Source organism: Dipodomys ordii, unplaced genomic scaffold (genome assembly GCF_000151885.1).
Source record: "Dipodomys ordii isolate 6190 unplaced genomic scaffold, Dord_2.0 Scaffold106, whole genome shotgun sequence".
Taxonomy (NCBI): domain Eukaryota; kingdom Metazoa; phylum Chordata; class Mammalia; order Rodentia; family Heteromyidae; genus Dipodomys; species Dipodomys ordii.
The window spans coordinates 2,696,694-2,722,568 of NW_012267322.1; the positions used below are offsets into that span (position 1 = coordinate 2,696,694).

At 51.3% G+C, this 25,875-nt stretch overlaps 1 protein-coding gene across 1 annotated transcript in view; it reads left to right on the forward strand.

Annotated features, from left to right (window-relative positions):
• Positions 1-25,875, forward strand: part of Nkd1 (naked cuticle homolog 1 (Drosophila)) — a 76,079-nt gene that overhangs the window by 34,584 nt on the left and 15,620 nt on the right. Inside the window, exon 4 of the mRNA XM_013027886.1 lies at positions 18,821-18,887. Within this exon, the coding sequence (XP_012883340.1) occupies positions 18,821-18,887 (67 nt within the window). The remainder of the gene's footprint in view (positions 1-18,820; positions 18,888-25,875) is intronic.

The following is a 25,875-nucleotide window of genomic DNA, read 5'->3' on the forward strand; positions in this document are numbered from 1 at the left end:
AGTCTCATGGCCTTTCCTGCCCAGGCTGGCATTGACCTTTGATCTTCAGATCTTAGCCTCCTTAGTAGCTTGGATTATAACACCTAGCACCAGAAGCTGCATTTTCTTCAGCTGTGTTGCATATCCCTCCCCCCCCCTCAGCAAGCTCAGGCGTTTGTCATCATAGTGGCAGGCTTGGGAGGGGAAGAGGGAGCCCCACGTCGTTACCAGGGTCCAATCACATTTACACATTTACTACTACACAGTGCCAGAGCAGGTCACGTGGCTAAGCTTGGACTCAGCGTGGAGGGTAGCGCAGCAGGATGAGGACTGAAGCGATAAGCACATGGCTTTCCTAGTGCATCAGTCACAAAAGCTGGGTTGAAAGGTCTTTCCCCTTGCCACAGGCCGTAATGGAGTCCTATTTTTGCTACTCTTCAAATGTGTGACTTTGTGCATTATTTATGCTGTATCCCAGTTGTCTTCTCTATAAAGTGAATATAATACAGAGCTGTTGCACAGGATTCAAAGGAGGATAAATGTAAAGCATGTGACACAAAGTCTGACGCTGAGTGGGCTTTGGAAAATGGTGCTATTAAGGTATCACCTTCTTGCTAGGTCATAGGCACACCGGTAATTGCCATCTCTGACCTTCTGGCCTTCTCTTCCATCTCAGGTGGATTCAGCTGAGTCCTTGCTCTCTTGATTATAGGGAGCTGGGGCTGCCTGATTGCCAGATGTGGGCTTGGTTGCTCAGATTCACTCAGAACTAGTCCCTTAGTGGGATGTTGCTCCTGTCCTGAAAGAAGGTTCCAGAAGGATTAGATGGGATACCAGTCATCAGTTTGAGCTTTTGAGAAGTGCTGCCTGCCACTGGTCAGGCACTGAGAAACTGAGGTCATAAGGGGCCTTCCTGATGTTGAGTGTTGGCAGGGACCAGGGACCATGTCCACTCAGGTTGGCCTGCTCAGGAGCTGGATGGAGCCCGTGAAGAAGAGAGGCGCCCAGCAGCTGGGCTTCATCAGCTCTTGGAGACACGACCCCTGCCGGCCGAGGAATTCTGGCTGAGGCTGAGGAGAGGCTGCTTTGGAAGCACATCCTTGGCCCAGGAAGAATCTGAGCGCCCTGGGCAGCAGGCCCAACTGGGGACTTGGAGCTGGAATGCTGGGAATGGCAAGCTGGCCTGACTTCTAAGGCTTAGAGCTGGCTCTCCAGAGGCCTCCTTGCCTCCAAACTCCAGCCGCCCAGCGTTTCCCCAGCACGGCCTGCCCCCTCCCCTGCCTGTCCACTCTCCCCAGACTGCCCCTCTTCCATCTGTCCCATCTCCCCTCCCCACAAGCCTTGTCCCCAACCTTCCCCCTGCCCCCTGACCTCTGTTCCCTCCTTGCCTGCCTCCTGTCCTTTCCTATTCTGTCCCTTCCCTTGACTACCTCCTCCCCTGCCTCCCCCCTCCTCTCTCATGTTCCCTCCACTGTGCTTGCTCCCTGCCCTCCTTGCCTTGGCCTGAACTGGACAGGGTAGATAGCAGATTTATTTCCTTTCCTGCTAGAAGTTCGAATGGTTCTAAAAGCCATAACAGCCATGGGGACAGTGACAAGCCCTGTTTCCAGACTCAGGTCAGGAAGCAGGGTTATATAGGCCCTTGGTCCAGAACTTCATTGTGTGCTGGTGCTACTTAGCCAGAAGACCTGGTCCATTCATACCTGGTCTGCTCACCTGCCTTACAGGGATGCTCTGGCCACTCCTCTTCTTCCCTTAGTGACCATCTGCAGTGCTCACTTTGTGCTAGTGCTATTTGCAGGATGATTTCATTCTCAGCATAAGCTGACATCTGCCCTTGTGCTCCATCAGAGCCTAAGGCCTAGGGCATTGTGGGCTAGGCTTTGACCTTCTTGTGTGACCACAGAAAATTCTGCCTGGGCTTGCTGTCTCCAGACAGCTACGTGTTGGTGGGAGAAATGTCTCTAGCCTGACACTTTAGTTCTCATCATAATTTGGATCTGCAGGTCCCAGAAGGTGCCAGTAAGGGCCTAGTGAGTCATGGCCAAGGCCACTGGTAATACTGGCGATGATTGGCGATGATTTCTGGGGCTTCCTGGCTTGGAAGCATGTGTCACCGAGACACAGAGGCATCCGCTTGTATTTGGGGGTGTCTCCCTTCATTCACCAGTGAGGGGTCTCTCAACTCTGCCTGTGATCTAAGGGCCACCTGGAGCCAGGTATCATTTGTCCAGGAGAAAAGGGCAGTGCTTAGGCAGGAAGCTCAAAACTAGGCCATATCATCTGTTCAGACTGTTAGACCCACAGAGGCCCATGGCCTCTCCTGAATACATCCTATGACCGGACTCACTACCCAAGAGGCCTCTTCCTTTGATGGATAGAAGGAGAGTAGAATTTGGGCATTGTAGCCTTTTGTCCTTCTCTGCCTTCAGGTAGTGCCTTCCCCCCCCCCCCCCCCCCCGCTCAGGGGCCAGGCTTGGAATGGGGCAGGAATGGGGGCGGGGGCTACTTGCATTCATCTGTTAAGTTACTGGAAGCTTTACTGACCCCTGAGTTCCCATTCCTTTCCCAGTATGCAACCAGCTCTCCTGCACCCAAGCTGTGTGTCCTGGAGCAAGTTACTGAGTTTCAGCATCGTCATCTGTAAAATGGAGATAGACATGAGGCAAGGTGGAGCACACCTGTAATCTTAGCATTTGGGAGGCTGAGGCAGGCAGATGCTGAGTTCCTGGACAGCCTGGTCTACATAGCAAGGCCTGACTTGCAAAATAAATAAGTAGACTGGGCGCAGTCCTTACGTCTACAATCCCATAAACTTGGGAGGAAGAGATCTAAAGAATTATGAGAGCCATCTAAGTAAAACAAGAGTATATCTGAAAAGTAAAACAAAAAGGGATAGAGATCTAGCTCAAGCAGTAGAGTGCCTGGACAGCAAACATGGGACCCCAAGTCTAACTGCAGTATTGCAAATGAATAAATGAATGAATGAATGAAATGGGATAGCCACAGTCCCTACATTAGACTTCTTGTGAATAACCAAGTGAGTTAGTACATGCAGATTACTTCCATGTATTAAAAATAAGGTTCATGCTAAGTATAGAAGTATCAGCTCTATGTTGTCACCTTTGGCTTTCTTCAGGGCTTCTCAAATTCCAAAGTGTCTGCAGGGGGACCAGATAAACGTAGCCAGGGTGGGCCCTGAGACTGCTTCCTCACAATATCTTAGGCTAAACTCCACACTTTGAATTTTAAAGATTTTAACCTGAGTGCGAGTGACCCATGCTTCTGATCCCACTTACGAGGCTGAGTTTGAGAATCCTGGTTTGAAGCCACCCAGGTAGGAAAATCCATGAGATTCTGATCTCCAGTTAACCACCAAATAGCAAGAATTAGAGCTATGGCTCAAGGGGTAGAGTACTAACCTTGAGTGGGAAAGCTCAGGGATAATGCCCAAGCCCTGAGTTCAGGTACCAGGAAGGGCCAAAATATACTTTTTTGGTGCTAATTTCCAGATCAGTTCCTCATGTGCCCAGTGGCCAGGACTCATGGTTTCTTGCTCAGGTTTCTTACCTGCTCTGTGCTTCAGTTCCATCATTGATAGGCAATGTAGCAATGTCTATTCTGGTCACTGTGTCAGGTAAATGAGTTCATAAAAAAAATGAGTTAATAAAATGTCATTTGGTGCTTTCCTCTTTTGCTGTGATTTCATTGTGCCTAAAGGTCCAGTGTGTGTGGACACACACACACACACACACACACACACACACACACACACACACACACACACACACACACACACACAATCCGGATATGGTAATGAACACATGTAATCCCAGGTGCACAGGAAGTAGGAGAAAGGAGAATCATGGTCCAAGCTAACTTGGGCAGAACCATGATGACTCTATCTGAAAAAAATAACTAAAACAAAAAGCAGGGTTAGAGGCATGGCCCAAGTGGTAAAGCACTTGTCTAGTAAGCTTGAAGCCTGGAGTTGGATCCCGAGTACCAAAAAAAAAATAAATTTCAAAATATATTTCAGAAATTTTTGTCATAAAAATGTTCAGATATACACAAAAGCAGAGAGAATGTGGAGCTGAGTTCCTAGGAATCAGCCACCAAGCACAGTGTCCCAGTCAGCTTTCCTGACTGTAACCGACAGACCTTCCTGAACCAGTGAGGGCTATGGATGTGCAGAGATGGCTGTTCTTATCCTTAAGCTCAAACTTTCTTTCCCCATGGGCTTCACGCTCACCTTTGTTTGTTTTGGCCCTGTGTAACCAGAGTTGATAGACTACTTCCAATGAACAGCATTCACAGTTTCAAATACTTGGTAGAGCTGACTTAATCCTCACAGCTGTTCTGTAGGTAGACTTTGTATATCCTCCACCACCCAGAGGAGGAAACGGAGCCCCACATAGCACCAACCTCCATCCTCACCTGGCCTGAGTCAGGTCTCTTGCCTTGCCAGGCTGCTGCTCCCTGTAGTATCATTATGGGGTCCTAGCCACTAGGACTTGTCCTGTTTTTAAAATTAACCTGATAATGATTATTTTTCACGATTTCCAAGCTGAATCTGCTGGGGTCTTTCCTGAGGGATTCTGTGTTTGTTGATGATTGCAGGCCGAGACAGCTGGAGTGGTCCAATCTAAAATTCCAAAACATTCTGGAATCCACAACTTCCTGAGTGCTACCCAAAGCCACGTGTGGAAAATTCCACACCCTAAAACTTTATGGCATGTATCAAACTATTGAACTATTATATAAACTTGCCTTCAGGCGCTGTCTGCAAGGTATATGTGCAACGTGGCTGGACCTGGTTCCAGAGCTGCCTCTGTCCGTGGCCACTGCAGCCAGTGCTGTCTAGTTGAAGAATCATGCATCTCCCCAATTTCTTTCCTTCTCTCTCAAGGACCTTTGCCTCCTTGAACAGACAGAATTGAGGATTGGCTGGTTTGCCTTCAGGATGGCTTAATAATGACAGAGGAGGGGCCTGTGCTGGATGAACTGACCCTGTCTGCGCTGTGGCATCACGGACCCTGGTGGCAGGAAAGCCTTTGAGACACTCTCTTGCCCTGTCTTTTCCATTTGTACAAATGGGGGAAACTGAGGCAGAACACCCATTCTCAAACCGGCCTTATTTCCCACCATAATAATTGATTCAGCACAGCCAACAGGACTGAAAATGCTCTAGGGCAAAACTTGAGAAGACCTTGAGTTGGTGGGAATGGGGGCCAATGATGGCTGCTGAGCAGGTGGGGGAAACATATGCTGTTTGGCTTGGGATGTGAGCCAGGAAGCGGACCTCAGGCTGTAGGCCTGGCTGGACCAAGAAGTAAGCAGAGGCCACCCTGGTATGGGGCTGGAGAGCTGGGGTGGACCAAGCCCTGAAGGGCAGGGCTGCCATCTACTCAGGAGTGGAGCAGCCTGGCTCTGTGCATGCATGTGTGCATGCATGTGCATGCTACTCTGGAGTGGAGGGCCTTTGCACCTGCCCAATTTGCATTTGGATAGTGATTTGGCTGCCATGGTGGATGGAGCTGGCCAGGCTGTAGGAGACGCCGGCCTGGATTTTGAGCAGAAGCCAGGGCCTGTGCTGGAAGAGGTAGCAGGCTCCAGGCCAGTCCATGTTGGCCCCAGATCAGTGAAAGCTGTCCTGGGGCCAGTGCGTTGTCGTGGCCACCACTGTGTGGAGCTGCAGGGGGCGTGGTGCTGCTGAGTAGGGCAGAGCCTCCTGAGGCTCCTGGAGGCAGTGGCTCCAGCATGTCCAGGTTCTCGCCCAGCCTGTGCCCTCCCCACTGTGACACACAGCCCTCCTCATCCCTGCACCCATGCCCGGTGTGGGATTCTTAACACACAGGGCAGATTCCCTGCAGAGGAGGAAGAGGGAGGTGCACTGTTCATTTCCTGTCTCTGTGTGTGCTGGGTGGAGTGCAGAGACTTCAGTGGTTGGGGGGAGGAAAATGTACAGACCCTGGCCTCACTGAGTCAGCCACATTCATAAGGTCACCATCCACAGAGCACCGTGGAGACGGTCTGGGGATTGTCAGTAGAAGGCACAGGGTCCAGTCCATAATGTATCCCCTGGTCCGTTTACCCCTGACAGCTCACTTACTCCTGTGGTCTCAGCTTATTCATGTTCTTTCCTTCCCTCTCAAAAGTGCCCTGCTTTAGATAGTAAAATTATATGGGCACTTGCCATGGTATACAGTCTGTAGTATAAAGGCTTGATCTCGGAGGTGGCCTATTGTGAGGTGGTGGACCCTTTAAGAGGTGGAGCCTAACGGAAGGTCTTTAAGTTACTGGGGGTGTGCCTTCTCTAAAAGGGGTAGGCTCCCTCCACCTTCTCTTTTGCACCCTGGCCATCATGTGAGTGGTTTACTTTGTTGCTTTCTCTTCATCATTGCCATCATTGGTGCCCAACCAGAAACTCAAGAGCACTGGATCTGTCCCATCTAGGACTAGATCTCTAAACCCATGGGCCTTTCTCTTTGTAAGCTGGTTGTCTCACATGGTTGTTAGGGTGATAGAAAGCGGCTGGCAAGGCACCCCAGACATGGATGTGTGTCTGTGTTTTATAGCTGAGGAAATGGGCTTAAAGAGATTCAAATTCATTGTTCTAGATGCTGGAGTAAGATTGGACAGAACTGAGGTGGAAACTGAGCCTCTAGGACTTGAAAACCCAGGCTTTCCCATAATCCCACTCTGGCTTTCTCCGTGAAGGGTAAAGCTAAGTGTTCTCAGGCATTGACCCTGTGCCCAGCCCTTAGGGAAAGAGGAGGACTGACTGTATAGGGCTTATCACCAGCCCATGGTAGAAAAACAAGCTCAAACTGATTTAACGGAAAGGAGAGACTTAGTGGCTCATCCCACTCAGTACTCTTAAGGGATCTACCTAGCTTCCGGCATAGTTTGATCTAGGTCTCAAATGCTGTTGTCAGAACCTTGTTTCCTTTTCCTCAACTTCTTGGGTCTGTTTTCCTCAGTGTTGATGTCTTTCTTGCCTAGAGTCTTCCTGTCAGGCGGTAGAAGGTTCTCAGCAGTGTTAGATTCCCATACACCTAAGAGAAGAGATCCTAAAGTTGCAACTCCCTAGCTTGGCTAAAGCCATGCATTGGTCATCATTGGTCAGACATTGGAGTCTGCTGTGGCTCTGCCACTCTTTGGCTTATGACCCTATTCAGTTTCTCCATCTGGACACAGAGGAATTTTTACTAAAGTTTTCAAATGGACTTGTAGCTGGTAGTTTGTGCTCCCCAGTGTTCAGTGTTCCACTTTGAGCGGCATTTTCTGGGGAGCAGGAAGTTTGGCTTCTTGCAGGTCAGGACCTTTCCCCAAGACTTTGCCTAGCTGGACCCCAACCTGGGGTGTAGGACTGCCTTGGCCTTTCTTCTACTGCAGCCCCATGGTCCTCTTGAGAACCTCACAGGACTGGTACCCTCCCAGCTGCACCCCTGCCCTGCTTTCCCTGTACACCGTTAGTCTCCCCATCTGTAAAGAGGAGTGACACTCACTGATTTGGCCTCTCTGTGCTGTTGGGAGGTTCAGGTATGCAAGGATCTCTGCCATTTACTTTATGACACCTCACGGTGTATGCCAAACCTCCTGGAACCTTCCACGGTCCACCCAGTCCCCTCACACAAGCTGTTGCCCAGCCTGCAGGGGCCCACAGTGCCTCAGATTTCCACTACTTTTGATCTGTGGTGGGGTTGGGATGACCTGTTTGACATGATAAACTAGCCCTCTGCCATGTCTGGAATCAAACCTGCCTGCATTACTCCGGAAGGCTGAGTCCGCAGCCTGTTGCCTCTGAGGGTACAGTCAGAGCAGCAAGAAGCAGGCAGGGACTGGCTGGGCCTTCGTGGCCCAATGGGCAGCTTGTGGGGAGCAGTGCAGGGAGTGGGGATCTAGTAGAGGCCTGCAGCCTCACCTTCCCTCTTGGCTGCAATCAGAAAACCTCCCATCTCACCAGAAACTTGCAAGACTTAGCAGGCAAGGGCTCAGGCATTTCTGGAAAGCATCTGCATGTACGTCAGCATAGAACCAATTTGGTGCCCATTTCGGCTCGTTTTTAGTGTGTTGCCTTCAAAGTGCCTGGCTGCTCTTTCTTCCTGTATAAGTGACCTCACATATTCACGATGAACAGCTGGGATCCAGCCCCGGGCACCACCTCTCAGAGCATTTTGGTGCCTGTCTGTCTCTCCAGGCGCGTGTCTCTGACCCTGGTGCCACGTGGGTGGTGTCAGTGGCTGCAGTCCTGTTCTCGGGGCAAGGAAGTGAGTCAGTAAATATAGAACTGTGTGTGGTGTCCAGCACGTGCCTGCGGAGCCTTCCTCTGTCTTGCGTGGATATGTGGGCTGTCCCGCATGGTGGGGGCCCCAGAGAACATGCGGCAGGGACAGGATGAGGGAGTGCCAGGGCAAAGACTGTGATTTTTTTTTTTTAGAGGTTTGGAAAGACCTTGTCCAAGTTGCAGAGTGACAACAAAACCCTGAAGGAGGGGCAGGACAGAGAAATACTCTGTCTGGAGGAACATTCTAGGCAGAAGGAGTGGCAAGTACAACGGTCCTGGGGTGGGAATGTGCCAAAGATGAGAGAGGACAGAGGCCTGGAGCGCAGGGTAGATGAGGTGAGGATGGGGGAGGGGGGAGCCGACAGGATGCCAGGATACACAGATGGACTGAGTGAAGGGTGGAAGAAAAGCATCCGCTCAGATGACTCTAGGGGTTGGGACAGAGAGAGCTGTCCTGTTTGAAGTCAGGGAACTCAGAGGGGTACAGGTTTGGGGGTGCCCCGAGTCAGCTGGGATACACACAGTTTGTGGTGGCTGGTGAGCATTTGGTGGTATGACACAGACATCATGGTTTGACTGGAAAACAGCTTTGTTTGATTATTTTATTTTGTCTTGATTTTTCTTGTGAAGGCATTGCATGTTTTAGGGAAGAGAGCAACTGAAGCAACTTAAACAGCCCAGAAAGCTGGCCAGGCACAGGAGACGGCTCCATCCCCAGCTTCACCGCAGTATTGTGTCCCTGGCACAGCAGAACCTCGGCCTGTTTGTGTATCACCTCCACTCTGGTGTGTGGGGTGGCAGAGGGCCGGGGAAGGCACAGGGCTCTTGGAGTGGGAACACCACACCGTCCTGTGGGAGAAATGGAGAGAAGGTTCTCAGAGCTGGATTGTAGGGCGGGAGGACAGAGCCAAGTTCTGCAAAAGTGATCCCTGGAGGGGCTGGGAGCAGGGCAGCCAGGTGCTTCTCTGATGAGGGAGGCTACGTGTGTGTCTGTCTTCCCGTCTATGCATATATGTGTGCATGTATGTAGTATATATGTGCATGGCATGTGTACATGTGTATGAACATGCATGTACTTGTAAGTATACATGCACATATGCATGCACATATACATGCACATGTGCATGCGTACCTGTGTGCCTCTGTGTATGCATGTGGGTACACACGTGCGTGTGATGCATGCCATACATGTCCACCTCTGTATACATGCATCTGTATGTTTTGTATGCATGTGCTCATGCATAGTGCACTTGTGTACATGTGTGATTCTATGCGTATGTACATGTGTGTATGTGTATGTGTGTCTGAGAGTTTGGCTTCGGCCCCTCATTATTCCCTAGAGGCTCCAAGATGTCTGAGTAGAAAGGATCATGTTGTATCTCTGTAGCTGTGCTAAGAAAGGCAAGAGGCCTGATGTCTTGCTCCTGAGGCTGGTGAGGGATCCCAGAGTCTCCTGTGATTGGGGGTTGCTCACTTGGCAGGCTGCTGCCCTGGGCAGTAGTGTGCATCCTTCCCCACAGTGAGGTGACCTCTGTCCATCAGTGAACAATGACAGCAACATTCTTAAGTGACCTGGATCACAGCCACCCTGCTCAGCAGGGCACACAGGCTGGCCCCGGGCAGCAGACCTGGGGACTGGCCAGGCCAACAGCTGCTGGTAGAAGCAGCCCAGTTGCACTCTGGGCAGAGGTGCCTGTGGCCCCCGGGCCTCTTGTTATAAGTTTGGCTGTGCCACATGGTGGCCAGCAGCCAGGGTCAGCAGTGTGGTGGGCATTGCCTGGTGTGGTCAGTGAGAGGGGACTAGATCAGAGGGCAAGTGCTGAGGGTGGGTGGTGGGTGGAGGTAGAGTTTCTGAGGCCTGAGGGATGGTTGAGACAGGACTGTCCAGCTTCACTCGCTGTCTGATCCCTGTAGCCCTTGGTTGGAGGGGAGAGTGTGAAGAAGAAGAATAAAGAAGAGGGAGCCGCGGCTCCTGCAGAGGACATGCTAACTCTGCCAGGCAGTGGGCCAGGTGCTTTCCTCCATTCTCAGCTCCCTTTCACAACACAGGGGAAACTGAGGAATACACAGGTATAGTCATTTGTGAAGAGTCTCCTAGTGTACACCAGAGGAGCCAGGCCAAAACTCACTGCCCACTGCAGTGAGTCTGTCACCCCCAAGCCTTCCTCACAGCTCATGAGGATGGGAATAGGGACTCCTAGGCTGTGGGTGTTTAGTTAGAGTCTGCTGTCACCATTATCCATTACCAATATCCTTTATCTTCATGACCCCAGTTGTTCCTACGCCCCAGCCTGTTGGCTCTGGGTTTCCTTTAAGAAAATACCTCTGAATTCAGGCTACTTCAAGGAAGAGTCCAGCCAAGCTAATGGCTGGCCTATTCTCTACAGTCTGCCCTGCACTGAGTCACCCCTGACCCTGCTGAGATGCCACAGTTTGAGATGAGAGCATTCTTGGGTAATCAGATTTACCCTATCTGTCAGTTTGTGCCTGATTTTTCCCATGGGCCATTTTTCCCCCCATCTTTAGAAATTACAATCCACACCAGGTACCTGAACCTTGGGGAAGAGCCTGGAACCTCCTGCTGTGCACTTGACCTCCTCTGGTATAACTAGCCTGACATGGGGTCAGGGTGGGGGTGGGGGGGGCGGAGGGGCAGAGGGACACAAGACTGCATTTTCAGATCCTTTATCCATATAGTTCCCAGAGCATGTTCCCTGGTCTTCTGGGTGTTGGAACTGGAAGGGCTAAGTGGGGAAATCTTGCATCAATGATTTTGTCTATACTTGGTATGAAGAGTGTGTGTGGGGGGGTGGGGGTTCTTTGTACTGGTCCTGGGGCTTGAACTCAGGGCCTAGGCATTGCTCCTGAGTTTGTTTGTTTGTTTGTTTTTCTCTCAAGGCTAACATTCTGCCACGTGAGCCATAGATCTACTTTCAGTTATTTGGTGATTAACTGGAAATGAGTCTTACGGACTTTGCTGCTGGGGTTGGCTTCAAATCATGATCCTCAGATCTCAGCCTCCAGAGTAAACTAGGATTAGAGGTATTAGCCTCTGGTGTTCAGTTTGAATTATGTTTTTTAAAAAACAAAACTAGTTCTCACACCCATGATTTTACTGATCTTGTTCAAGAAAAGGAGGGGAGAGGGAAAAGGAATGGAAAAAAGGAAGGAGAAGGAGGGAGGGAGGAAGGGAGAGAGGGGGTGTCCAGTTTATAGAGAACTATTAAGTGCTCCCAGTAGCTTGAATGGGACCTGACTATGGAGCAAGTTGTGAAATGGCAGGGTTTGGGGTGACAGCAATCTGAGGAGCAGACTTTGGCCACTCACTCTCTGTGGGGTCTCAGGCCTGACACCCACACCCCCTCACTCTCTGTGGGGTCTCAGGCCTGACACCCACACCCCCTCACTCTCTGTGGGGTCTCAGGCCTGACACCCACACCCCCTCACTCTCTGTGGGGTCTCAGGCCTGACACCCACACCCCCCTGCATGCTCTGCTGTCTCCTCTGTGCTAAATGTCCACCTTCCCAGCACCAGACCCTCCAGCCCCGGTTGGGAGCTCAGACGGAGGCCCAGACATGGGGAACCGAGGCTGGGTATACAGTGAGGGGCACTCGGATTACATTTTGAGCAGATAAAAATAGTTGGGAGCAATGTGAGGAATTTTAATCACAGTTCCATGTCTTTGGAGCCTGGAAGGCTGCTCCTTGAGGGCTGAGGCAAAGGCCAGCCCTGAAGGTGGAGGGGGGAGAGGAGAGAGGCTGTGGCGGGGCCACATAGAGGGGTGGCAGAAACCTCTGCCCACAGCTGGTGTCCAGGTGTGTCAGAAATACCAACTGCAGTCTCAGGAGTCTGTGACCTGGCCCTGGGGGCCATGGGAGGGAGTTTTTATTTTATTTAGTAGCAGAAGCTCAACCTTGCTGTTAGTGATGATGAAAGTTTAGTGGTTCTTTTTTTTTTTTTTTTGTCCCAGTACTAAGCTTGAACTCTGAGCCTGGGTCTCTTAGTTTTTTAGCTCAAGGCTAGTGCTCTGTCACTTGAGCCACAGCTCTATTTCTGGATTTGGGGTGGTTAATTGGAAATAAGAATCTCATGGATCCTTCTTCCTGGGCTGGCTTTAAACCACGACCCTCAAATCTCAGCCTCCTGAGTGGCTAGGATTACAGGTCCACGGGTGCCTGGTTAGTTCAATGGCTTTTATAACCATCCCAGAGTGCAATGATACAAAGAACCAATCAGGTTCTGCTTGAAGGGCAGCAACCTGAAGCCCATGTGGTGCTGTCTCTGCCTTCTTTGCTCTGTGGGAGCGAGCATCTGACTGAAGCAGAGCTGAGACAGGATGTGACTGGGTCCCAGAGGGAATGTCATTCACCAGCTTCTGCTAGGAGGATCCCATGGCTGCAGCTGGGATGAGTACTGGGCAGACTGAGCCAAGAGCCACTGCTGGTGACCTGTGGCTGTGGCAGGCTCAGATGTCTGAGGAGAGGCTGCCCACACTTCTGGGGAACAGGTCCCAATGCTATTTACAGGGAGGGAGCTTGCTCTCTTCCTGTCCCTGGGGAGGATAGTATCTCTAAATCCCTGATATGGAGTCAGAGCCTCTGGGAGCCTTGTGTCCCATCTCCCCAGCCCTGGGATGGTGACAGCCTTTGCTTCCCTGGCCTGTATGTTGACCTGATGCGGACAGCTCCCTAGTAGTACCTTTGGCCTGCTGTGGCTGTGAGTAGAATGGCTCTGGGGACCAATCAGGGGGGAAGCTGGGCAGAAAGACAGAGGTCTACAGGTTAGAGTGCATGGTATTCCACACTGAGAAAGAGGCCCAGAAAGCAGGGCTTGCCTTCCCTTTCTCTTCTGTTTCCTAGGGTGTAGCTCTAGAGGTACCCCCAACCCCCATAAAAGACCAGATCATTGATGAGGTGCGGGGGAAGGAGCTAGAATTCTAGCATGTTTACAACTGAGCAGGACCTTGAACTTCATCAAGCCTCCTGCCCATTCTGGACATAAGAAAGCCTACCTGAGCATTCTAACCTGCCTTGCCACCTTCTCTGGAATATTTGGCACCTGTTACTTCATCTGCTGACTTCATCTTCTGAAAAAGCCTTGTTGCATCAGGCTCCAGTCACCTAAAGTAACCTGTAGATGTATAGCTATCCCTTTGTATATGGGGATTCCACATACACAGACTCAACTGACACTGGATGGAGAAGAAAAAATTGTACTTGTACTAACATGTACAGCATAATATCCATTTGCATAGCATTTATAATGTCTTGGGTATTACAAGTAGTGTAAAGATGATTTAAAGTCTTTGGGGGCTGGGCACTTGGGAGAAGGAAGGAGGAATGTGAGTTCTACTGCAGCCTGAACTACAAAGCAAGACCTTGTCTCAAACAAACAAATAAAAACAAAAAACAATTAAAAAAAAACAAAGGGGCTGGGAATGTGGCTCAGTGGTAGAGTGCTTGCCTAGCATGCATGAAGCCCTGGGTTCCATTCCTCAGTACCACATACATAGAAAAACTTGGAAGGGACGCTGTGGCTCAAGTGGTACAGTGCTCACCTTGAGCAAAAGAAGCTCAGGGACAGTGCCCAGGCCCTGAGTTCAAGCCCCAGGACTGGCAAAAAAACAAAAAAGCAAAACAAACAAAAAAAAAAACAAGCCAGGCATCAGTGGCTTACACCTGTAACCCAAGCTACTCAGGAGGCTGAGATCGAATGATCTCGCCTCAAAGCCAGCCTGGGCAGGAAAGTCTGTGAGACTCTTATCTCCAATAAACCACCAGAAAACCGGAAGTAGCACTATGGTTCAAGTGGTAGAGCGCTAGCCTTGAGCTGAAGAGCTCAGGGACAACACCCAGGCCAAGAGTTCAATCACCACAATCGACCAACCCCTCCCCCCCCCAAAAAAAACAAGGATTTTGTTTGGGCCTCCCATAAGTATCCTGGAACCCATGTCTGAAGGAGACAGAGGGACAACTTTCCCATTGAGCAGAAATAGAGCAATTCTAGCAAGACTGAGATGTCTGATGCTGCCCTTGCCTCTCCCTGCAGGTGAGGATCTTCATCCTTTACTTGTACCTATGTACAGGTATGTGTTTGGTGCTTCCCAGCCATATAGATAGTTTAGCTGTGTCCCTTACTCTTCCTGTGCTGCGGCATTCTCCACGGCAGGATGGGCAGGTTGCTCCACCCTTTTGAACCTGTACAGTGGTGTTCCACGTAGAAAACCAGTTCAGTGTCTTTTGGTGGCAGGTGAGGTGGTTCTGACTGTTCGTTAATAGGAGTCTTGAATATTGCTTTGAACTTGAATGGGCCTCATTGTTGCCCCTGTATATTGGTCCCAGAGTGGACTCGGAGGTTCGACTGCTGGGCCTTGGGTGATTGTAAGGACCAACTGGAGACATTTCCAAGCACATGCCAGAGGAAGGCACTGCAGAAAGATAGGAGCTGTCATTTTGTGTGTCCCAACTTTGTACCAGATGCCCCCTGGGCATCCTCTCTACGTCTCATGTGCCCTCTTTGACGTCTAAGTCCTCATTTTTTAGCCCAGGAAAAAACGAGGCCTGTGCATTTGCTGCCTCTCAGCTGTTGAGGGTGACGGGGCCCCCTAAGCCAGGTCTACACGGTGCTGGTGAATTGAGAGGCCATGTCCTACCTCCTCAGAGGGGACAAGAGGCCTAGGAAGGCCTGGCAGGATGGGGAGAGCGAGCCTGCCAGGCATTTCCTGGGGCAGCTCCAGGCAGGCCGCTTGGATCTAAGGGTTAGGAGGCAGCCCTCACTCAGCCTTCTCTTCCCACGAGCATCTCAGCACTCTGCTTTCCTAGAATGTGTATGTCCTGCTGGGTTCCATGGGCACCGGGAATTGGCTTTGAAAGCCTGTGGCACCACATCTGTGAACTCTTAGAGAACAGAAAGATTGACACAGACCTGCTGGGGCAGTGGGAGGGGAAGTATGACGTCTTCAAGACAAAGGAAAATCCCCAGCCCACGCCAGCCTGCCCCCCCACGGCCCTGCTTTGATGTGGTTTCCCCATCCTGGAAGCCTTATAAGGCACTGAGCCCTGCGAGTCTGGGCTTGGGGCTGGTGCTGGCCGCAGGAGCTGGCCTCCCTTCCTGGGGCCCAGTGTGGGGCAGCGCGCTGGAACTTGGGAGGCCTGTTAGGTCCTGTTTCCCAAGAGGCCACCAGATTAACTAGTCCCCTGGGCTAGAGTTGGAGGACCCAGGAAGGGCTTTCGTCAGAACTTGGAACTATCAATTCTGGAGGCCAGCAGGGAAGAGGCCTGGGACCTAGCCAGAATAGTGGGGACAGAAGAATCGAAGGATGGTCACTACATACCAAGCTCCACTCACAGGCTGCTCACAAGGAGGGGCCATCATGAAAGTGAAGGCTCAGGCACTTACTAGCTGTGTGATGTCAGTCAAGTCCTTTGACTGCTCTGTGCCTCAGGTTCTCATCTGCAACGTGAATCCTTTGAGCTGTCTCTCAGTGATGCGGTGGGGATTAGCTCAAGGAATAAGAGAGTGCTGGGCAGGCTGGGGCTATATCCTCAGGAGTCCATGAGGCAATCTGGAGGCTGGTGAGTCGCTCCTTCCCTCCCAGCTGTTTCCTAGCAGCTGTTTGCTCATAATGGTAGGAGAAGGGATAAACAGTCCGTCACCAATGTGTCCGACTCCACTGCAGTACCAGGTGATCAGGTACGAGGCTGAGTTTCCTCACAGCCACCCTGGGATGTCACATGTGTTGTCTGCCCCATGTGCAGATGGGCAGAGCTTGGGAAGCAGAGCTTCTTCACAGCTTTGCTCAAGATCTGCCTGATTCCAGTTCTGCTCCCTCTACACTGGGCCCCTGTGGGTCTGAGTGACTCCTCTCAACAGCCCCTGTCTTCCTATAGGGTAATGCAAAGGGCCTAGCCCCAGGGCCTGCATGTAGGCTCTCAAGGCTGTACTGGAGGGCAGGACCATGTCCCTACATTGTGGGGAGGTCCTGAGGGCTTTTGAGGTCCACTGGGAAGAGGAGAGTACTTGATCTCTGACCCCAGAGCTGTTGGATAGGACTTTTTTCCCCCTGTACTCTAAGTCATGTCTCCTGTCCCTGTCTCTTGTACTTCTCAGCTGGTGTGCCTACAATTGTACCTTGGGCTGGGTGTCTGAAGCTGACCAGGAACCCAGTTGATAGTCCACAGCCAGCCTCCAGCCTCTTGAGAGTTTACCTCACTTAAACCCAGGACCGTTGGCGCCCAGGCTCTGGGATGTATGAGGAATGCTATGCATGGCTATCAGTGTCCTATTCTGTCTGGGGTCCCTGAGGATAGGGAATGCTTATCGGTTTGTGATTTACAAATGATTTATTCTTGGAGAGGTGGAAGAGGAAAATTGTTGTGTCAGTCATGGTACATGAATGCATGAAGAGCCTGGCATGGTGCCTGGCATGCAGGTAATGCACAGGTAATGTGGTTCATTTCTGGGTCCATTTTACAGATGAGTAGACTGAGGTATGAGAACAAGGGTGGGCTTGGAGCCCCGGACATAACCCGGGGCTGGCTGATCTGGGGTTTAGTGACCCCACTGTGAGGACCATGGCACTGTTCAATGTAGACCCTGTAAAATATGGCAGAGTGGACATGCTGGCTTTCCATCATGGTGGAGCATCAGTGGGCCAGCAGGCCAATGAGTGCTTGCAGCTACAGAGATGGTACCCGTTAGTGGTAAGAGGCTGCACCCAGAACTGGCCAGAACTCTGCTTGAGCCCTTCCCAGACAGAGTACTGGACTTCATGATGGGTGTGAAGCAGGTGCCAATGTAGTGCCTTCCCCACTCTTCCATTAGAGTGGCATCTGGACTCTAAATTCCATCAAATAGGGTCTTAAAAGGCTGTCAGGGCTGACCTAGGGTGGACGTCTGTTTGGCCTGTTGCTGCCCCTGGAGGGAGGTGGCAGTGGTGTTTGCACACGTGTGTGTGTGTGTGTGTGTGTGTGTGTGTGTCTATTTCTACTTCCCAGCATGAAAATCAGGCTTTAATTGGCTGTTGGGGCGTCCCAGCCGTCTGAGGATGCCACCTGTATGTGTCTTTTTTCTGTCACTGTCTCCAAGCTCCCCTGTCAACTCTGCTCTGTTAACACAAACAGCCAGTTTACAAGCCTGGGAAATGTTCTGCCATTATAATAATTGGCAGAGGAGGAGAGTGTCGAGCATAGCCTGGTTTTGAAGTAAATGGGGCACCGAGAGCCTGGAAGGCCACATTTTAACCACCGTTGGGAAAGAGGGCAGTGCCCCGGAGTGATTTCAAAGAAGACTCTGAACGGAACAGACCCATCCTCATCCACAGAACTCAAGGCTGTTTATCTTTAAAACAAGAAACCAGAGAACAGGAAGCCGACCCCCAGCCGCGGGGGTGTCTCCAAGATACTCCTGGCCCTGCTTCAAGCATTTAAGGTGCAGGGATTTTGTTGTTTTTCTCACCAAGGAGCGGATGTTTCTCCTTTTTCTTTTTGTTCTTCTCACAAAGAGAATTTGGTGACAGCTGCTGCATTTGGGCTTTTTATTGCTTGTCCTTTCATGGATTTGAGGGGGAATATTAGAACATCCTTGTAGGCATTAAGAGAGAAGGTGGTATAATCCCCCAAATCTTATCTGAACCCCCAAGAGTAGTATTTTCCAAAGTGGATTGCTTGGATCATGAATCACATGTGCTTTTGAGAAGCAAAATCCCATGGTCTAAATAGAGTTGGAGAATGCAATATATACCAACATGTAGAGATTCAATGCTATTAACTACAATAAAGGCTCTGATAAGTCCTGAACTAAGAGGTCTTATTTAGCTTTGTCTAAAATAATTTTCTTTGATACCCAGACTCTTTGTGAGAGAAAAATCAATAAATATAGAAGCTCCTTTGACAGGCTTTGGTCTCACTTCTTGCATATTTGCAGTCATTCTTCTTAGACTTTTGGATAAATGCTGCATAGCACAGATATTGCGCTGTCTGTGGACCAATGAAACTTTCCTCACCCTGAGTGCAGGGACCGTGCTCACCATGCATGGGTGCAGTGTCAGATACCTAGCTCACTGGAAGGGACAAGCGAGGGGTGGCAAGAGTCAGGCCAGTGTCTGCAAGGCAGGTGCAGGATGAGATGTGGTATAAGTGGGGCTCCGCAGGACCCATAGGCAGTGAACTCATTTTGGGGAGGGAAGGAACCCATGGAGCCCCACGGGTCCTGGAGGCCTAACCTTGTTGAGGAAAGGGCCAGACCTTGACCACCTCTTGCGGCCCACAGGAAACATGCTGGGCTTGGTGCTGTGAAGTTGGCTAGCTGATGGATAAGGGACACTTTCTGATCTTGCCTAGGGGTTCCCAGGGAAGGAGATGATGCCCTCTGCAAGATGTGGGGTTCTGGCAGCTTTTCTGGTGCTCTACAGAGCGCGGCTATGGCTGACTAGTCACATGTCCTAATGTACTGGGCCCACCCCAGCCCCCTGATCCAATCAGGATCTCATCTCCACTCTGTGCCCAGAAAGATGGACACACCTCCCTCATGTCCCTTCTTGTCTTCCCCAGGAGCTCGCGGGCGACGTTTTCCGAGAAGCACTCAGTGAGGAGGAAGAGGAGGACTTCCGGCTAGAAGGTACTTGGTATTCATGCTTTCCCTGCTTCCCCAGCAGCAAGGTGGGGAAAGAGTCTTGTTAACGGTGTGACCTGTGGGCCCCAGAAGACTGCAGGCCATACTATGACTCACAATGGGGTGGGCTGGTGAGGGGGCAGAGGGAGGAGGAGGAGGAGGAGGAGGAGGAAGGCAGGAGGTCCTGTCCCAGGACAAAGCCAGCAGAGCCTGGTGCCCATTAGCTGGGTGACATTACAGGCTCTCACAGCCCAGCTTCCCCCTTTGGGAACATCATACTGATATCAGCTCAAGTGTGGGCCACCCACGGGGCATTGGTGGGCATGTAGGCTGAGTGCTACATATGACACACTGATTCACAAACACACATGCAAACTCAGTCAGCCTTGGGGCTGGGAAGGTGGCTCAGTGGTAGAGCACTTGCCTTGCATGCTTGAGGCCCTGGGTTCGATTCCTCAGCACCACATAAGAAAAAAGCCAGAAGTGGTGCTCTGGCTCAAGTGGTATAGTACTCGCCTTGAGCTGAAGAGCTGAGGGATAGCGCCCAGGCCCAGAGTTCAGGCCCCACGACCGGACCCCCCCCCAAAAAAAAAACCACAAAAAACTCAGTCAGCCTGCCCCGTCTTGTGTCCATTGCTCTGGCCCTGTTTCTGGGAGACGTGGGGGGCTGGTTCCCAGTTCACTGGCTTGACCTGGGGCAGGTCAGCCTTCCCAGCCTTCCACTCATTGTTGGCGGGGAGTGAGAGCCTCTCCCTGCATGGGGCGCCAGGCGGCTCAGGTGCTGCTCACCTCAGGGAGCAGAAGGAGTGCATTCCATCCCTTTATTCAGGATCTGAGAAGAGACTTGCCAAGCTGGAGAACATGAAGAGGAAAGACCTCAAGCTGGAGAGCTGAGGGCTGGGGTAGAGAGGTCCTCAGGGAACCCTGGGTTTTAGGCTTTGCGGGGAGAGTAAAATAGTAGAGGTAGCCTAGGCCACCTGGGCATGGAGGCCCCATCCAGCCTGGTTGCTGTTACAAATGGAGGCTCTTGGGCACTTGCCCTTGTATTTGAGCAAGTTCTCCTGTTGACTCATATGCACATCGCTCTTGGAGATGAACAGTTGGAAGATTTTTGCTCAGCTTCCCAGGAGTGGAGGCAGGGGATGCATGTGTGTATGTTAAGCTTTGCTTGCGTCTGAGCAGGCCCCAGGTAAGGGCAGGAATGTGGGGATGGAAAGCTTTGTTTAGGCTGTAGGGTTCCTTTACCCTTACCTCCTGGAGAGGTGCTGGGATTTGGTGCTTCATTCACCGTGTTCATCCACCCATCCTGAGCACTGCTTGCATCCTTCCATTCATCCTCTGGTCATGTCTACCTCCTGTCCCGCATCTATTCACCCATCAACCTCATCGGGCCTCACAGGTCCCTATCTTTCACCTCTCACCCTTTACCCTTAGGATCAGCATCATTCACTTGATCACCCCAGTCGCCCCCATTTGTCATCCATCCATTGCTCTTTCTTTCATCCATCATTTACTGAGTCCCAGTTAGAGCTGAAATCTGGGACTCTGTGTGTGTGTGTGTGTATGTGTATGTGTATACATGCCAGTACTAAGGCTTGAACTCAGGGTCTGGGTACTGTCCATTAGCTTTTTTTTTTTTGGATATATTTTTTTTTATTGTAAAGATACTATACAGAGGGTTACAGTTACATGAGTGAGGTAATGAGTACACTTCCTCTTGAACATTGTTACCCCCTCCATTGTTTTCCCCCTACCATCCCCTCCCTTCCTACCTTCCCCGAGGTTCTTTTTTTTTTTATTGTGATTAAGTGATTCCATAATTTCCCGAAGTATTGTGGAATAATGATGCTCATTTAAAGTCACAAGTTCATTCTAACTTTCCTGGGGCAAATTGTCTATCACAGTCTATAACATATAATGGTGTTCACATGTTATACACCATACATGTGATATTTAGTAGTGGTTCGACCAGATGAGTGGGAGTTCTTTGTTTCTCAAGTCCTATTAGTTTTGTCGTATCACCTAACATTTTGGAGACCATGTACCGTTTCCATTAGCTTTTTTATTCAAGGCTGGCACTCTACCACTTGAAGCACAGCTCCCTTTAGTGGTTAACTAGAAATAATAGATTCCTGGACTTTCCTGCCCAGGCTGGCTTGTGAACTGTAATCCTCAGATCTTAGTCTACTGAGTAGTGACAATTACATGTGTGAGCGACTGGTGCCCATCTCCTAGGGACTTTCTGACCCTTAGGCTAAGTCTGAAATCATGTGACTGGCTTTTAAGTGAGAAGTCCTCACCTGAGCATAGGTGTGAGAGGAGCCATGCTCCTGGCTCCTTCCTTGGAGGCAGTGACTTGCTGTGACACCTGGACGGGTCCTTCCCCCTCTGTCACAGGAGAGTTGTGACTTGGAGCTGGGCTTGTAGGTGCTTAGAGATGTGGGCACTGTGTGGGAGGACCTCGGTCATCCTCCGCCTGGTAATGGGGTACCAGAGACCGGCTCCGGTCAGGGACAGGTTGGGAGGTTAGTGGTACTTAATCAGATCCCGAAGCCCAAAGCTTTGTGTCAGGCTGAGCACCTTACCGACAGTGCTCAGGGATTATGAAGCCTCTACTGACCAGGGAAGGGCTTGGAAGCCAGCAGCCTGCCTCAGTTTCCCAGTTAGAGTTTGGGCTAGATTGCTGGTGGTCGTTTTTCAATCTCTTAGGTCAGCTAGAGCTTACACAGAAGAACAAGATGTAGAATAGTTAGAACTGGTTTCGGAGCGAGGCAGGTGGTATGATGTTCACAGAGGAAAGGCTCGGGCCGTCCTTGGTGTCCCGTGGGCCCCCACACATGCCTGTCCTGTGGACAGAGGGCTCTCACAAGAGTTCCTTTTGGTCAGGGGAGGGAAATAAAACTGGAAAGACTAGGTGGAAAAGGCTGCAGTATTATGTGTCATGAATGTTTGAACTTTAGCAGTAAACGAAAGAGAAGTTGCTTTGATTTGGGGCAGGTGGGCACCTGGACCTGTCCATGCACCATGGACCCCGGAGGGACCTTTGGTACTGTGGCCTGAGCCTGCCCACTCCAGGGTAGGGATGTAGCTGTAGATGCCATTTTGGTGAGGGCAGGTGCCACAAATCCTGACCACACAACTGTCCACCTGCCTGGCCCTGGGGCTACAGCATGCTTCTGTGCTTCTGGCCCAGGAAGACAAGCAGGGTCCTGAATGTTTTCTTTGTCTTCCTGTTGGCCAAGTTCATTGCCTCTTGGCAGGCTGGAGGGCTGTTTAAGGGAGAGAAAAGGCCATCTGAGGCGTGAAGATAAAAAGAAGTCTTTTAGCCATCCCAGGAGAGGATGGCTTTAGCTCCTGTGTTGTTCCGTGAAGCCGGCCCCTAATCCCGTGCCTTAGCTGCCTTAACTGGCCAGCTGGGAGCGGCGAAGGGATTAAGACGGCTTGGTGCAGGGCTGGCCCAGCTCCTTTTGAACTTAGGAAAGAACAAAGTAAACATCAAAAGTTCCAAGCTGGAGCCACAGGGTGGGCGTAGCTGGCTGGGGAGGTGAGGGAGGCCTTGGTGGGATAAGGGAGAGGGACCCTCCCTCTGCGGACCTATCAGGGGTCAGGGCCAGTGTGTGTGTGGGGGGGGCTGCTTCTCATCTCCAGAACCCACCTGCTTTTACCTCTGCAGCAGAGCAGCAGAGTATGGAGCCAGATGGCAGCCATCATCATGGCTTGTGCCCAGAGGTGAAATTCAGTGCCAGGCTCGCTTGCCAGACCCTTGTCACCCTGTGTGGCCTTAAGAATTGCTGTGCCTGAGAATGTCCTGCTCTCAAGCTCTTCCAGACTCAATGTGGAAGAGAAAGGGGCTGAACTGTGTCCCTCTTGCTGTTTACATGCAACTGCCCTGCCCACCTGGGACTCACCTGCCCACCTGGGATTCACCTCCCTGCCTGGGACTCCCTGCCTGCCTGGGACTCCCTGCCTGCCTGAGGCTGCCCTGCTTCACCATCCAGGCTCACCTCACATTTTCCCCACCCCTGTGCCCACCTGTTTGCATCATGCATAGAATGAAACTCCGCAGAACCCGCTCAGCCTGCTGCTTCTGCTCTTCAGGCACTTGGAAGGCCACTGAAGTCCTGTGGCCTCCAGTTAGCCCTGCTGCCCATGTCCTCTGGCTCCATCTGCACATGGCCCCAGACACCAGGAGAGCATCTCTGCTCCCCGGGCACCAGCGTGGAAGTCCAGAACTGCCAACTGTGCCAAGCCGAGCAGAAGTGCTGGGACTGAGAAATTTTCCATGGGTCCTGAATCTTTCCTGAATCATTTGCCCAAGTGGAGGCACTTCTCACTTTATTCTAACTCCCATCAACCCCTCCTAGCCTGGCTTTATCACTCTCTGATTTGTGTCTTCAAGCAAGTCACTTGCTTCTTGGTGCTTTAGTAAGGTAGCTTGCGTGAACCTCGAGAACAGAGTTCGAGAGTGGGCATGCATCCGGCCTTTTCTTGGGTCCAGTTGGGGTTGATGTACTTCTGTCACCACCCAGTCCACATCAAAGGAGGCAACTACCAAAAGTTGCTTTGATCCTGTTAGGGCACCTCTCAGAGTCCTGGGACACAGCACACAGCCTGCCATGCAGGGAGTACTCAATAAACACTCACCTTGAGTGTGTGTCAACACTCGAAAATCACAGAATTCAGGTGCCCCCCGCCTTCAAGCTACTGGGCAGGTCCTGAGTACACACTGTCTGGGCCCAGGCTGTCTTCCTGACCTCCCAAGGGGTGTATGTGTGTGTGTATGTGTGTGTGTGCATGTGCGTACACACATGTGCCTGCATGCATGTGCTGTACTGGAGCTTGAAGTCAGTGCCTAGGCACTGTCTCTTAGGTTTTTTGCTCAAAGCTGGTGCTCTACCACTTGAGGCACAACTCTACCTGCAGCTTTTTGGTGGTTAACTAGAGATAAAGCTAGCTCCAGCTAGCTTTAAACCGCAGTCCTCAGATCTCAGCCTTCTGAGTAGCTAGGATAGCAGGCTTTTGCTATCGGTACTTTGACCATTGACAGAACTGGGGAACTCTTTAGAAGCGTTTAATTCCTTCTGTTGTAGTTGAAAAACTGAATCCCAGAGTGGAGAAGTGACCTGGCCAACATCACACAACAGATAGAACAGAATGGAGGTCTCCGTCTCCTCAGTATATTCTCAAGACTGCTACTGCTCTGCTGGGTCCTGGATTCATACCACAAACAGGAGACCCCGCTGTGGACCTTCAGAGGAGGGCAGGCTGGGGATAGTAGACCAGCGAATGAACTGACAGGCTTCTGGTGTGTGGCTCTGCCAAGAAGTATGGGGAGAGGAGGTGATGCCTAAGGTGATGTGGATGCCAGGAAGAAGCCAGCCATGGGGGAATGTGGAGGGAGAATGAGCTTTGAGTTGAGAACAAAGGCCAGAGTGGCAGGAAGAGCCAGCTGGGGAGTTGGGTAAGGCAGAACCACACCCTCTTTGGGGGGGAGTAGGATGTGGTGCTAATTGCGCATACAGGTGGATGGGCCACTGTGGCTGTGGCTGCCTGGTGGCAGACAGATGGAGCTTGGAGCTCATACCAGCTCAGGGAATGAGTCAGGACCAGACACTTACTGTCCTGTTCTGATGAGGCCCCAGGCAGTGGCCCCAGGCAATCCCACGGAGCCCCAAGTGGGGAGGAGGACCCCTGGGAAGTAGCGTAGACCCCTGAGGATGAATGGGAAGGTGGGCTCTGCCCAGTTGGAGGCTGGCTTGTGGGGGGTCAGCGGGCCGCACACCTCCCTTCCATCCCCCCATGGCTGAGTTTCCGCAGTGACAGGGAGAACAAGAGGACTTTGTTACCTCCGTAGTTTCTCTCCGTCTGTTCTTCATAAAAGCTCAGCTTGAAGAGTGGAAATTCTGACTTGTGTCAGATACCAAGAAGGTTTTAATAGTTTCAAGTAGCTCGGGGTTAGATTGTAAAAGTTGAGTTCCATGGTGTGTTGTAACTCAGATGGCGGGGGGGGGGGAGAGGGGAGGGGAAGTGAAGGGGGAGTGCAGAGGGGAATGGATGGGGAGGACAGGGGAAGGGAGGGGGGTGTTAAAGGGAGGGTCTTCTCTGTTCCTGCCTTTCCTAGGACTCACCCTAGACCCTCAGAGCTGAGTGGCTGAAACCTCCTGCTCGCTGAGACATTGAAGCCAGAGTGCTGTGTGTGTGTGTGTGAGAGAGAGAGAGAGAGAGAGTCTTCTCCCCTCTCTCCTTTTAGCTATAGCTGTCTCTACAGCAGAGGGCAGTTCCAGCTGGGCACAGCCTGGGCAACCCCTCTGCTCTCAGGAAGCATGGAAAAGCTGAAGATACCCGGGTGTTCTGTGTGGGGCAAGCAGCTGTGTTGGGGTCCTAGGGGGCTTTTCCTGAAAAGCAGGAGCTTCGAGTAAGAACTAGGTCAGCCAGGATCCTCTGGTTCTCTAGGAAACTCAACCCAAACTCACTGGAATGTCTGGGTCACAAGTCATAAAAAGCCTAGGATGCAGTTCCCTAAAATACCCCAGCCAGGTCTAGAAACACAGGCCATGGAACTAACACACACACACACACACACACACACACACACACACCTGCATTTAAGTGTATGCACATGTGCAAATATATGTCATTACAAATGTGAATTCATACTCATACATCGAACACACGCATGCATGCATGTGCACATGTCCACGCATGTCCACATGTGACTACACACATGCACATGCATGTACACATAGGCTCCAGAGCTCTCACTCCCCTGACTGCCTCTCCCTCCTCTTTCTCTCTCATCCTCTGCCCTACTGTCAGCCTGTCACTACAGGACCAGCTGGAGGCTCCCTGGACATCTGGAAGGGGCTTTCCAGTGGTTCAGTGAGGGACCAGGCTGGTGCCCCCTTCCACCCCCAGCTCCAAGCTCTCCTGCAAGCTTGGTTCAGATCATGGCTCCGCTGGCTATGTTGTTTTGACAGTAGCTGATGGTGGTAAT